This window comes from Scardinius erythrophthalmus (assembly GCF_964197995.2).
Source record: "Scardinius erythrophthalmus genome assembly, chromosome: 9".
Taxonomy (NCBI): Eukaryota; Metazoa; Chordata; class Actinopteri; order Cypriniformes; family Leuciscidae; genus Scardinius; species Scardinius erythrophthalmus.
Genome location: NC_138229.1, coordinates 14,030,510 through 14,045,500, shown reverse-complemented (window position 1 = coordinate 14,045,500; position 14,991 = coordinate 14,030,510). Strand labels below are relative to the sequence as shown.

At 40.0% G+C, this 14,991-nt stretch overlaps 1 protein-coding gene across 1 annotated transcript; it reads left to right on the top strand.

Annotated features, from left to right (window-relative positions):
* Positions 1-8,264: 8,264 nt before the first annotated feature.
* ptx3b (pentraxin 3, long b) lies at positions 8,265-11,655 on the top strand. Its single transcript, XM_081373486.1, has 3 exons — positions 8,265-8,574; positions 9,559-10,116; positions 10,912-11,655. The coding sequence occupies exons 1-3, from the start codon at positions 8,400-8,402 to the stop codon at positions 11,526-11,528; spliced, it is 1,350 nt and encodes a 449-aa protein (XP_081229612.1). The 5' UTR covers positions 8,265-8,399; the 3' UTR covers positions 11,529-11,655.
* Positions 11,656-14,991: the final 3,336 nt, after the last annotated feature.

Here is a 14,991-nt window from a genome sequence, read left to right as displayed (position 1 = left end):
GCTCAGGAACAGGAACAGACATCACCGGCTCAGGAACAGACACCACCGGCTCAGGAACAGACACCACCGGCTCAAGTGTGTGTGTAGCCCACACACACCACATGGCTGTGGCCATAATGACCAGTGTCGCGGTCACTGAGGGCTCAGACTCAGGAACAGACACGGGCTCCGACTCAGGAACAGACACTGGCTCTACGGTGACCATCTTGTACGAAGGCACAGGCTCGGCAGGCGTGACGTGAACAGGTTCGGCGGCGGCCATCTTGTCCGAAGACACAGGCTCGGCAGACGTAACGGGAACACTCTCGGCGGCGGCCATCTTGTCCGAAGACACAGGCTCGGCAGGCTTGACGTGAACAGGTTCAGCGGCGGCCATCTTGTCCGAAGACACAGGTTCGGCAGACGTGACGGGAACACTCTCGGTAGCGGCCATCTTGTCCGAAGACACAGGCTCGGCAGGCGTGACGTGACCAGGCTCCGACTGGACAGACGTGACGTGAACAGTCTCTGGCTGGGCAGACGTGACCAGTCTCTGGCTGGGCAGACGAGACGTGAACAGTCTCTGGCTGGGCAGACGTGACGTGAACAGTCTCTGGCTGGGCAGACGTGACGTGAACAGTCTCTGGCTGGGCAGACGTGACGTGAACAGTCTCTGGCTGGGCAGACGTGACGTGAACAGTCTCTGGCTCCTCCGCAACGGAATCCTCCGGGACATTGGGGAGGCCGGAGGTCTTCCTCCTCCTCCGCCGTCTTCGATGGTGAGGTGCAGGTTCTGGTCTGGACGGAATTAATGGTGGATGGAGCTCTGGGCTAGGCAGCGGCGATGCATTCTCTGGGCTGGGCAGCGGCGATGCATTCTCTGGGCTGGGCAGCGGCGATGCATTCTCTGGGCTGGGCAGCGGCGATGCATTCTCTGGGCTGGGCAGCGGCGATGCATTCTCTGGGCTGGGCAGCGGCGATGCATTCTCTGGGCTGGGCAGCGGCGATGCATTCTCTGGGCTGGGCAGCGGCGATGCATTCTCTGGGCTGGGCAGCGGCGATGCATTCTCTGGGCTGGGCAGCGGGGCTGCAGGCGGGTCCGATGTATCCCACCGAGCACGATAGTGGAGATACTTAGTGAACCTCGGAAAGTCTAAAATCTCCAGCCCCTTCATCTCCCATCGAGGCAAGGGATCGTCCAAACAAACATTAAATAAGTCCTTAAGGACTATATCCCCAAGCCCGAGTCCCTCTGCTGCCGCGCTGAATCTCAGGGCGAAATCCTTCACCCTGGTCCCCTGCTGTCGGAGAGAAACCAAGTTGCTGACTCTCATGATGCGCCTAAGGTGAGGGCAGGAATCCTTCTGCTGAATCCTCATTGCGGTGGATCGTTCTGTCATGGTAGTCAAGGAAAGCGAGGATTCACTTGCAGGAAAGGAATTTATTTAAAAAAATAATAAACAAGAACAGAACAAAAAACTCCCTCGTGGGGGAAAACAAGACAGGCCAAAAACTCAAGAACATAACATGGGGGAAACAGAGACAACGATCCACACAGACTGCAAACAAGAGGGAACTAATAAAGGGAAACTAATCAGGGGGAACAGGTGGGAGAACTCAAACAATAATCAGATAACAAGTAGGGCGGGGCTAACAATAACACAAGCACATGGCTCAACATAACAGACACCCAAGTGCAGAACAAGACAGGACAGACATGTGACAGAACCAAATACAGCTGTCATAATTGTAATGCCTTCTCTGAATTTTGACTGCAAGTTTAACAACAGTGAAACCTGTTCTGCAAATTGTATTGAAAAACAATTAGGACATCAATCTATACATTTAGGAAATTAATCCTCTTTTTTTTTTGTCTGACTTTCCAAGATTATTGTAGACAATTAATTACAACATGGTAAAATGACAAGGTGTTCTGCTTATGGTGTCAACAACTGGGTGTGTTAATCTTTAGGTGTGAAGGGAAAACACATGACAGTAATAAAGAATATTTGAATATTCAAAGAAAAATATTAATCATGCCAAAATAATTTATTGCTATTCTATCAGTACAAATAAATATATAAAGAACTGTTAATTATAATATCATTTTAATTAGATAAATGCTAAAGAGTCAGTCTTAAAGGGATAGTTCACCCAAAAATGTAAATTCTGTCATTAAATACTCACCCGCATGTCTTTCCAAACCCGTCAGACTTGATCCATCCTCGGAACACAAATGAAGATTTTTAATGAAATCTGAGAGATTTCTGTCCCTCCATTGGCAACTACACAACTACCCATTTGATGCTTCAAAAAGTTCTCCTGTTAGAGGGTAACGGTTTAGGACCCAAGGACCAGGGGCCTCATGTATCAATCTTGCGTACGCACAAAAACTTTGCGTACGGCAGCTTTCACGCTCACGGTCGTATGTACTAACAGTGAAATTAACGCGAGAATGTGCGTTCCTCCACGCCAATTTCATGTCTGGCGTACGTATATTTCTCACTGTTTTTGTCCGTTGGCGACTCTTACAGGCAATGAAGTGAAGTTGCAAACATTACACAACGAATTGTTCTACAAGTCTATCGCACCACCACCTGTGGGAAACATTGCTATTAATTTGCAATTTATAAAATAAATGACATATATTGTCACACGAGCCTTATGAAAATATTCTATCAATTATGCAATTAAGTAAGAACATATAAAAGCATATTATGCAAAATGATACAGCCCTTATTCTATGGCAGCTTTGGTTTTAATGTCCACCTTTATATCAGACCATTTCTTTTTAAGGTAATTTAGAGTAGACTGTGTACAGTTGAGACACCTTAAATAACTTGCTTAAATAACAAGTTGTATTTTTGCTGTGCACGTGCGTATTAGTGTCCTCTTTGATCGTGGGAAATTTGAACAACGGACACATCTCCGATCCGAAGAAATCGGAAAAACTTTTTTTTTCTAAGATATGATGTTCACTTCACCATGCACTCTCCACAATGACTAGCTTATTATCCTTATGTGACTGTTAAACGTAACTGGTATCACCACAAACGTTATTCTGTGCCCTAAAAACGGGCATATTTCATGGTATTGTGTCATGCAAGGTAATTGCAAAATCTAGAGAAATGTGCGAGGTGGCCAGCGGGGTATAGTTGAGACACACATGTACCAACTGTACCCCGATAGAGTTCTATTAGGAAACACACTGTTTAGTTGTTCAGCCAGCAATCATGTAGCCAGTATAGGACGCAAATGAAAATACAATTTGATATGTGTGATTCTACATATCTTGTTCCTGCTTTATACATTTTAACCAGTGCTAATTTAAATAAAATGAATGCATATAAATGGATGAATAAACAAAAATGTTGCCCAGTTGTTATTTTCTTTTCTATTTGTCTTTATTTTTTATATTTACATTTACCATGAATGGTTAGTTACCTTCACGACATTAGAAATGGGTCTCTCAACTGTACCATGCACTGTCTCAAGTGTACTACATGGGTACAGTTGAGACAAAGTTGAGACAAAAAGCACCTTATATTTAAAATAAAAAGTACTTGTGGGTATTATTGATTGATAACATCTTAGTCTACAAGCTAATGTAATCATGTGGCATGTCATGTGGAAATTCACTTCTTTTCAATGTCTATTTTTGTGTGAAAAATCAAAACGCAAAAAGTGTCTCAACTGTACTCAGTCTACTCTACAGTACGACGATCCCACCGCATTGACGGCATCAGCCAAACTCTCCCACTCATATTTTTTTCCTTTTGTTATTAATTCCGGAGGACAAAGTTCCAAACTTTTCCAATTTTTTTTTTTCGTTTCTACCTCCGATAGTAGCACTTCCAATTCACTTTCTGTAAAGTTTCATTTCTTGCCGTCATTTTCTTACTGTTTTCTTTTGCCAAAGTGGACTCATTACCATATTTAAATTGGTTTAATTAAGGGAGGAGACTGGGTGGGGCGTTGTGCTCGTGCATGTGCGCTCAAATTTACGTTAATTGGGATGTACAAAGAGAATATGCGTGGGATCCTTCGTACGCAGAGATTCATACATCTGGATTTTTTTGTGCGTACGCACATTTACAGCTTTGTCCTTACGCAATGTTTTAGTATGAATTCAACGCAAGTCTTTGTACATGAGGCCCCAGATGTTTGAAAGAAGACCCGGAGTCAGAATTATAATAAATTGAAGAAAAGTTTTACTGAAGTTAGTTTGCAGTTTAATCAGCAGAAGTCAGCTTCAAGACTCACACGGGAGTTCGTAGGCCGTTTTGGGTTTCTGGGCGCCAACATGTCCAGAACAACAACTCAGTCAATCTCCAATAATGCCAGTGGTTTCTTAACCGGTAACCAAGAAGACTAATACACACACCGACACACAGCTTTTCCTAGGTTGGATTTGGCCAGGCTCTATAAACAGGAGAGTATTCTCAAAACATCAAAATAATAACTTCTTTCTCTCAAGGAGAACTACACTTTAGTCTAACTGGAAAGTAAGGCTTTAACAAAGAAATGGTCCCTTAAACTATTGGCTTCAATGACCCCTATATGTTTTAACACGTTGAAGACCTTTCTCAAACACAAAACATGTGCCTATTTCATTTCTGGAAGCTGGGCTAAATAAGCAAGCACTGTAACTGCATTCAGATATCAATTACAGACATTAAAGAATACATGAAAAGAACATTTCAGTGATCACACTGGTAACTTCTATAACAAAGTCAAATCTCCAGAGAAGTCATTCAACTCATTTGATATTTAGAAGGAAAAATATTGATTAATACCTTGATTATAATCACTCATTATACATTGAAGCAGCAGTGAATTCCAATCCACCCCCTTCAATCCTAAAACTAATCCATATGAATTGAGCGGTTTAGTTTTCTGAAGATATACGATTGCTTCATATGATGAACAGAATGAATTTAGGCTTTTATTCACATATAAACATTCATCAACTCACACATCAGTTGTGGTAAACGGAAGCTCAAGCATGTTCTCTTTACGTGCAAGAACCAATGAGGTTCATTCTCGTGTTACGCAGCATATTTGAGCTTCCTCAAGAGCTTTGTTCTCTGTTTTCTAAAAGCCTAAATTCAATCTGTTCATCATATAAAGCATGTCTCTTCAGAAAATTTGGACCATAATCTGCTCGATTCATATTTTATGATCTCTTTATGAACTTCTTGAAGCATCAAAAGTGGTAGTTGCGTAGCTGCCAATGGAGGGACAGAAATCTCTCAGATTTAATTAAAAAGATCTCCTTCTCTGTTCCGGAGGTGAAGGAAAGTCTTAGAGGTTTGGAACGACATGAAGGTGAGTAATTAATGACAGAATTTTCATTTTTGGGTGAAATCACCCTTTAAACCATTAAACTAAAATATCTTGGAAATGTTTAAAGTCACCATAATAAATCAGGATTGTAAAATGTATAAAAGCATATTATTCAATTTGGGTGCCAAAGAAATTCTTTTCAGTGTGCTAAAGTATTATGTTCAGTTTTTTTTAACATAGTAATATACAAGAATAAGTTGCACTTTTGGAGAAAAGCTCTAAGAACGTGATAATGATTAATTCATGTGCACAGCACAAGAGCCGACAAACACTAAATCTACAATTAAACAATGCTATTTCTGTCACTTTCATAAAAGCCTATTGACACACCCCAGACAAGGAGTATTTAACAGACGTTGTCAGTAAATTATTTGGCTGTGTTTCTAAAAAAAAACTCTGCTCATAAGCAGTGGGTGGAGCATTAGTTTAAAACTGCTCTGGTTTGATTGATCTAAAAAAAAAAAAAATTATGCTGGAAAAAGAATCAACTTCAAGTGTTCAAGCCACAATCCTTCGACTTCAAATGTTCAGTCTGTTCCTTCATAATGTATTGAGGTTACACATTCACATGGTTCCTCTTTCATGGTGGATGAAGCAGAGGAGGACCCTTCCCATAAACACTTTTTTTTGGCCATAGAGCTTTGCCCAACACGGTGTTCAGCAATTCCTAGTCTGATGATCCTAAGTCCAATGCTCACAACACTTCTGAGTTTAGAATCCTCAGTCATCATGTCGCACCCGACACTCGTCGCAAAATGGCTGCTACATCAGAGCTTTCAGCCATCATGGCCGTCACGCAGAGCCTCCAGCCATCATGGCCGTCATGCCAGAGTCTTCAGCCGTCATGGCCGTCACACCAGAGCCTTCAGCCGTCATGGCCGTCACGCCAGAGTCTTCAGCCATCATGGCCGTCACACCAGAGCCTTCAGCCATCATGGCCGCCATGCCTGAGTCTTCAGCCGTCATGGTCATCACACCAGAGCCTTCAGCCGTCATGGCCATCATGCCAGAGCCATCAGCCGTCATGCTAGAGTCTTCAGCCATCATGGCCGTCACACCAGAGCCTTCAGCCGTCATACCAGATCCTTCAGCCGTCATGGCCATCACGCCAGAGCCTTCAGCCGTCATGGTCATCACGCCAGAGTCTTCAGCCGTCATGGCCGTCACACCAGAGCCTTCAGCCATCCTGGCCGTCACGCCAGAGCCTTCAGCCATCGTCACACCAGAGCCTTCAGCCGTCATGGCCGTCACGCCAGAGCCTTCAGCCGTCATGGTCATCACGCCAGAGTCTTCAGCCGTCGTGGTCGTCACACCAGAGCCTTCAGCCGTCATGGCCGTCACGCCAGAGCCTTCAGCCATCGTGGCCGTCACGCCAGAGTCTTCGGCCGTCATGGCCCTCATGCCAGAGTCTTCAGCCATCGTGGCCGTCACGCCTGAGTCTTCAGCCGTCATGGTCACCAGAGTCTTCAGCCGTCATGGCCGCCACGCCAGAGTCTCCAGCCATCATGGTCGCTGTGATATCTTCAGTCCTGCTGGCTCCAACCTGGCCATCTGCTTTGCCTGATTTGCCCTGGTCACCTGCAGTGCCGGTTCCACGATCCGTCTCAGTTCCAAGTCTTGTTTCCTGCACATGGACCTGGCCCTCCGTCCCTCCCCCGGTTCCACCTCCGAACCACCTCTCTCCTGGATTTGTGTGAAAGCCACCCCTTAAGGGGGGGCTATGTCATGCCTGTCAGCTGGAGTGCAGATGATAGCCACCAGAGGGCACTTGTCCTGTCTCCTTGATTGTATCATGAACTGCATTTGCCATGATTCATTGCCTGGGCTCATTATGTTCTGATTCCTGTCACCTGTGTATTATTATCTTGTTCTGTGAGTTCAGTCATTCTTTGTGAAATCTTGCTGCATATTTGTGTTACACTGCATTTCAGAATGTTATTTCTGCTTACATTGTCATGGTCTTGTTCTTCCCCTGGTGGTTTTGACCTTATGCATGTTAAATGGATTATGATTATGATTGCACTCGATAAAGCTTGCATTTGGATCTCCTAGTCACGTCTTCAAGCAGTACATATTACACAATCATTCTTTGTTTGTCCTGCGCCTCCCTGAAGATCTGCTGGTAATTTATGAATATAGGTCTTGACACAATTAATTCAATATTGTGTTGCGTAATTTAATTCCCAAGTCCTCTTCAATCTGACAAAATGAGTTAAACTTCAATCAGCAAAGAGCTGATATTCTAATGCACCCACAGTTAATATTTACACAACCTGTTAATATTCAGAGCTGAAACCTCAGTATATGGAAAGAATAGTTTACCCAAAATGAACATTCTGTCATTTATTCATAATTTACAACCCTCTATAGTTGTTCCAAACCTGTATGGCTTTCTTTCATCTGTGCAACACAAAAATGTCTCATGTTGTTTGTTGTTTTGGACCCAACTGATCTTCATTGAATGGAGAGTTGCAATACTCTGACAGAATTCTCATTTGTGGGTATTTTCCCTTTAAGAGTCAAAAGTGGAACTGGCACATTCATGTGTTGAACAGCAATAAGAAAGATATGAATCGAGAAGTTAACTCGTAATGTTATCTACAAGTTAACTTCTCGATTCATATCTTTCTTATTGCTGGTTTCACTGTCATGGACAATGAAAGCTCCCTCTGGAGTTATTATAGCTACTCCCATAACATCAAACATCTTTTTTGTCCAGATCTCTCTATCCTTTACCTTGACTTGAGGCACAATTCTCATTTGGGGAGACCCAACCCCTTTCCTATTTTCCTTTCCACACCCCCATGACAATTTTTTGTCCAAACAGCGGTAGAGACTGTGACATTTGAATACATCATATATGCTGCCCACCTCCAACAAAGCATTACTCACAGTGTGACAGCCCTGCTCTGAGTGCTGTTTAAAAGAGCTTGCTCAGACTCATGCACACTCAGTGGGCTTCCAGGCACATGAGGCACGGTGGCTGAGTTACAACACAGGAAAGAGAAAAAAAAACCCACAAGGGATCTTAGTGGCTGTGGAACATCTGATTTACTTCAAAATAATCTGATTACATGCAGAGACAGACTACCATACAGACCAGCATTAACATCAGAATGTATGCGCCCGGGGCCGTGTTGGCCCTCTGCCTGCCCTGCTTTTTGAGTGGGAATGTGTTTGGTTATGATTATGGAGAGGAGTACTCTGATTCCTACTATAACGAAATCTCCAATGGTGACCGCCTGCAAAGTAAGTTATTTTTTATTCCAGAAGTCTCTTCATTTTTATTTATAAATGTTTGTTTTTTTTGTACTGAAATTTAGATTCTCATTTGACTTCTTAAAATATCTGACAAATTACTTTAAAATTAAACTAACAGAAATATTGAGTAAATGGGTAGGTGAACAAACGCATATATATTCAAGTTAATATTGATAATGTATAAAGGCTACATTTGGTGCTATATCTAGTCATCGTTTCTTGTTAATTTTCTTTTCACAATTTTCACATTTTTGCCTCCACCCATCCATTTTAAATGGTCTTGAAGTGTGACAACTTAATATTAAAAGTACAAATATTTCATGTAGTAAATTGTAAACATTTTTGCTTTTCACAAGTTTTAATGATCTTACAGAGTTCCAACTTAAAATTAAAACCACAAATATTCCATATAACCAATCAAATTATGTAGCAAAATACTGTTGTTAATAGTTTTAGGTGTGCCATATCACACCACATGGCAACATTCTAAAATTGTTTTATGTCAACAACCCAAATGTATTTGAATAATTCATCTGTATTAGTAATGCACAGTGATATAAAAGCATAATGTGTCACGAGTCATGACCCCTAGCTTTTAAAAAAGCAAAAGTGTTGGTAGGTTTCATGACATTTGACATTTACATACCTTTCCACTGACGCTCTCTCCTGCAAACCCAAGCCTGGAGCTTGAACTTATTAACCAGAGGATGCTTATGAGCATAAGGTTATTCATTTTCAGAGAACTTGTCTCTGTTATTTAAGTTAGGTGCTGAGGAACAAGCAAAGCTGCATTTAGCAATTTTTGAGCCTGCTACATAATCACCTTCATCTGTGGCCCTAGGAAGAAAGCATGACAACAAATTTATTTAAATAAAAGTAAATTTTGTTTAGAATTATTACATGATGTTAGTACCTTTTCGGTCACATACACAAACACAGAGCAGTAAAAATCATACTTTTTTTTTTTTACAGCTGGACCTACACAAATTCCCTGTCCGCCTCAAGACCTCTCACGCTGGGACAAACTTTTCATCATGCTGGAGGACTCTCAGATGAAGCAAGACATGCTCATGCAGCAGACTGAAGACATGGTTAAGGCAGAGATGGACACCATATGGAAGGAGCTCCATAAGCTTAACAACAACAAAGCGTGCGTCCAAGCTTCAGAAAACACCTGCAAATGTATAAGTGAACAGATGAACCGCAATCTGAACCAAGCCATGGAGCAGCTCAGAAAGGTTGCAGATATGTATCAAGCCCAAAACAATGAGACGTTACAGCAGCTCATTCAGTTCAGCAGGAACCAGGCCTCCCGTCTCACCAAACTGGAGAGCAGCTCAGTGCTAGGAGCAGGTCTGGGACAAGTGGCCATGAAGTCATTCTCCGCTTATCCAAAGGAACAAGAAGCAAGCAATGTGGATAGCGGGAAACTGGAGAGAGCGCTAATGGCCACCGCTGTAGATCTCCAAAGGGTACATGCCCAGCTGGCCCTTTTCCAAAGAGCAACGGCACACCGCTACCTGCCCTCAGGTAGATGTTTCAACTATACGAAAACAAATTAATGATGATTTCACTGTTTATTATTTTAATTTAATACACTTTGCTAATCCGCAAAGGGCAATTTGGTTTAGGGCATATAGGGAACAGACAGGACAGACAAATACAGTAAAAATATTGTAAAATATTATTGCAATTTAAAATGACTGTTTTCTAATTTAATATTATTTAAAAAATTGATTGTGATGAAAAAATTTGTGATGAAGAAATTTTCAGCAGCCATTAGTCTAGTCTTCAGTGTCACAAGATTCTTCAGAAATCATTCTAATATGCTGATTTGGTGCTGAAGAAACATTTCTTATTATTATCAATGATGAAAACAGCTTTTGCAGCTTGATATATTTGTGGAAACCCTTATACATGTTATACTGGGCGCATAAAAATGTTCAAAAGTGACAGTAAACACATTTATAATGTTACAAAAGATTTCCATTTCAAATAAATGCTGTTCTTTTGAACTTTCTGAAATCCTGAAGAATAATAAACACAAAAATAATAAGCAGCATAAACATTGTAAACATTGATAAAAATATAAACATTATTACCTGAAATTATTAATTTATCATCAAAAACACAAAAAAATCATAATGATTCTAAACTTTTGACCGGTCCGGTAGTGTGTTGCCTATATTTAATAGCCTAAAATTTGTAATATATCATTTCTGTGGCCCTGAAAAATAATAAATATATACTTTGCAAATACCTCAGTATTTTCATGCTGATAATTAATCTGGAATTGTATGCTAACTCTCATTCTCTTTTTTTAAGGCTGTGAAATGGCTTTATTATTCCCAATGCGCTCCAAGCACATCTTTGCAGAAGTTACACCCTCCATGTCCATGTCCCTACAATCATTCACCATCTGTCTGTGGGCCAAAGTGACCCAGTCTCTAAATAAAACAGTGATTTTCTCTTACGGAACCAAGAAAAAACCTCAAGAGCTCCAGCTTCTCTTGGCAAGGCGCTCGGTGCTCCTCACGGTGGGCGGTGAGACCCATCTAGTGGAAGCTCACAGCGTAGTAACAGATGGGCAGTGGGGACACTTCTGTGCAGCTTGGAGCTCGGAGCAGGGGCTGGCCACTTTGTGGGTGAATGGAGAGAACGTTGCCAGAGAGCATGGAGTAGCCGAGGGGAACGTATTGTCTGGTGACGGGTTCTTTCTGCTCGGGCAAGAGCGCAGCCGGTCAGGTTTCTACAGAGATCTGGACTCATCGATTGCCTTCACTGGGAAAATGACAGGGGTTAACATGTGGGACCATGTGCTGGAAGCAGAGAGGATTAAAGAGTACGCCAATAAAGACGGATCCTGTGATGGTCGCGGGAATGTGATTGGATGGGGTGTTTCAGAGATCATTCCACATGGTGGCGCTCAATATATCAACTGAGACTGCACCAATATTCATCACAATATGTTGTATATTATATTGTATATCATCAATGTTTTTATAATTATCTTCTTTTTCATTCCAAATAAAAAGCACTGCTTGAAGGGATAATCTACCCAAAAATGTATTTTACTCACCCTCATGCCATTCCTTGTTCTGTGGAGCACAAAAGAAGATATTTTGATCAATTTCTCATTGTTTTTGTCCAATGAAAATCAATGAGGTGCAACAGACTTTAATGGTATATCAAAAACAGCTGAAACACTCGTCAAAATGTCTTCTTTTGTGCTTCACAGAAGAAAGAAAATCAAGCAAGTTTGAGACAACATGAAGGTGAGTATGATGATAGAATTTTCATTTTTGGGTGAACTCTTGAGAGGATCCTTTTTGACCTTAAAACACTGTACACAAAGCCAATTCAAATAGTTTAATATTGTGTAGTATTTTATTTCATTTTAGCACATTAAAGAGTAAATTGCATTAACATGTAAATAATAAATCAGTTAAATGAGTAAAAAGCTAATAAATTCTAGCGGTGTCTCAGTGAGCATAATTTAATGGACTATAAATAGCAGAACTGCTTCTCTGTTGTACCAAATTTACATTTTAATGACTTAAGGTGGGGCAAGTCTGGATTTATTTACAGCACCATACTGGACATGACTGTTTACATTGTACACCAATAATTCGAAACAGATTTTCCTGCTCTTGTAGTTTAGTAATTTACAATGTTTGCTGCATAGGTGTTGCTCCAATATGACTATTGCCAGTTGGTCCAGTCTGACCACACATACTATAAAATGAACCCAAACAAGGCGTGTGCTTAAACCAGAGACAGTAACTCTGAAACGACACCCACATGTGTATGTGTAATGATTGTTACAATGAGCAGTATTTTCCAGTGGTGAGAGAGGTGTAAGGTCAGAGCCCTTTATGTTGACTGACCTAACTTTGTCCTGTCAACCTACATGGCAATGTTTCACCATGAAGGCCTAACACATCAATATAAATGACTGTTTATATAAAGTTGATGCAAATGTATTCATTTGCTGTTTCAGCATTATAATTATGTTTCAAAATTGATTCTAAAGTTTTGTAGCACGACAATGGTCTAGTAAAAAACTAGGTTTTAAAGTAAAGAATTTTTGAGTATAACATATCTCAAACTATGTTCATAAAAGATGTACATTTATAGAGCTCATAATTATTTGGCAATCCTTACAGATTTACAGTTCACAATTCAAAGTATGATGAATTTCAGTTTAGATAGATGAATGCAAAACTGTTGTATCTTTACATATTATTAATGTAAAGTATTCCCAACAAATAGGCCTATGTTCCCAAATAGTCACAGCAAAACACAATTTAGGATGGATGTGCTTATTAAAAAGAATCTTTCATGTTTCATCTTTCATTGGGGCACCATTTCTACTTCTGGCACTATTATTTCCCAAGAGTTGATTTTTTAGTAAAATTAAGTTTAAAAAAATAAATAAATTGTAGGACACATTAGAAACTCCTCAAAAAAAAAGAAAAAAGTTTTTTTTTTCAAATGCCACATGTGACAACTTTATTGTTTAATCATTGTCCCAAAATAATTGTAGGAGCCTTTTTTCATGTCAAATTTTGATATCAATGGAAAAAGCTAGGAAAAGACCTATTTCACATTTCCGGGCTTCTCAGAAGCAGAATTCGTCAAAGTTGGGTAAACTACGATAGAAACTAACAAACATAATTTTTGCATTCACATTTGCTCCAATAGCAAAAGAAAAAATGCATAGTGTTTATGACTTTCCAAAATAGGGGGAAAAATATGGAGAAATTGATTGCGTTGGCCAGAGGAGAGAAAGATGTCAAATTCAAAGATGTCATTCCCTCAGCTGTTTTACAAACCCTCACAGCAGTGTTAACTGGTTTTCTGTAATTTAATGCCAAAGTAAGAATACAGTGTGTAGTGTTATAAATGTACATTAATGTTTTTTGTTTTTTTTATATAATATGAAACACTTTGAAATAATTCCAATGTTAACAGCTGTGGAAAAGCATCATCATAGTTTGTGGAAAAAGCTCCATAAAGCAGTGAGGTAAAGATATTTTCTCAAGGGCTTGACTCACAGTTGAATATTAGTTATATTATATTATATTATATTATATTATATTATATTATATTATATTATATTATATTATATTATATTGAAAATCTTTAAAGATATGTGAACACTGTGTGAACTCATGAGAAAGTCTATCAAAGCACAGGACAGATCCATGAGTCAAGATCATTTTTTATGAAAGGCGTGTTTTTCACTGCATTCACACAATAAAACTGAGAAGAGACGTGACAAAACATACAGATGCAAGATAATTGCAATTTACCTGCATAATGTACTCTGAAACACCTGAAATAATAATTCATTCCACAGACAGGAAGCTTTCAGGATCTGTGTGACAATAATAAGTTGATGATCAATTACTGATCTGCCGTTCATCTCTCCATGCAGGAGATGCTGATGGTGATTTTAGTTACAGTGAGTTGTAATTCTGATTTAATTTATATCTAGATTTTATTTTCACACACCTGTAAAGTTGTAGTGTTTGTAGTCTGAGGTTTTGAGCTCATGAACTTCACAGGTAAGAGTAAAAAGTAGATCTTATACGCAGTGGGAACATCACATCTGACTGCATGGCTCTCTAATCGACATCCTCATGATCCCAGATAACAGCAGGAAACTGGAAAGAGGTTGCATCAGACCTGGAATCACTGCTGCTAAAGAGAAAAGACTTAACTATTTTTGCAATAGATGGCACCCATAGCTCTCGTCTATTCACAGTGCGCCTGGCAGGTCGGCGGATCAGCCTTTTAAAAGCTCCTCTGACTCTTCTCTGTGGAGTGGGCTTCTCCTCCTGACCCCAGTCCCACTTGATCAACTACATCCAATATAGTCGTGATCAGCCCATGAGACAAAGGACTGCAAAGCACCGCTATATCAATTTCACAGCTGCACAACTCAGACATATATCAAAGAAAGATACGGATGATTTAACAGGCCACTGTGACAAACATCTGGTTTGATTTGCAAACATGTTAAAAGTTAAATGACAAAACTGGTCTCAGCTACCCTTGTTCCAGTTTATATACCATCCATGGAAGCTTTTCATCTGAATTTCATGTACTCATTTAATTTATTTAATTTAATTTATTTGTTGCAGCCAGAAATTAGAAAATTAGTCTATATAATAAGACGATAACATAATCTTTACTGTGTGTAATTAAAAATATGTAATTTTGCCACATTATGCAAAAAGTGAGACAATAATTTAATTGTTTTTACATAAAATCCTAGGAATTAGCCATAGCAATAAAAAGTAGCTGTACATACATTTACATTAATTCTAGCAATGATTAAAATTGCATTTTATTTCATCTCCATTCACAATAAATCCATACATACATCCATACATCTCC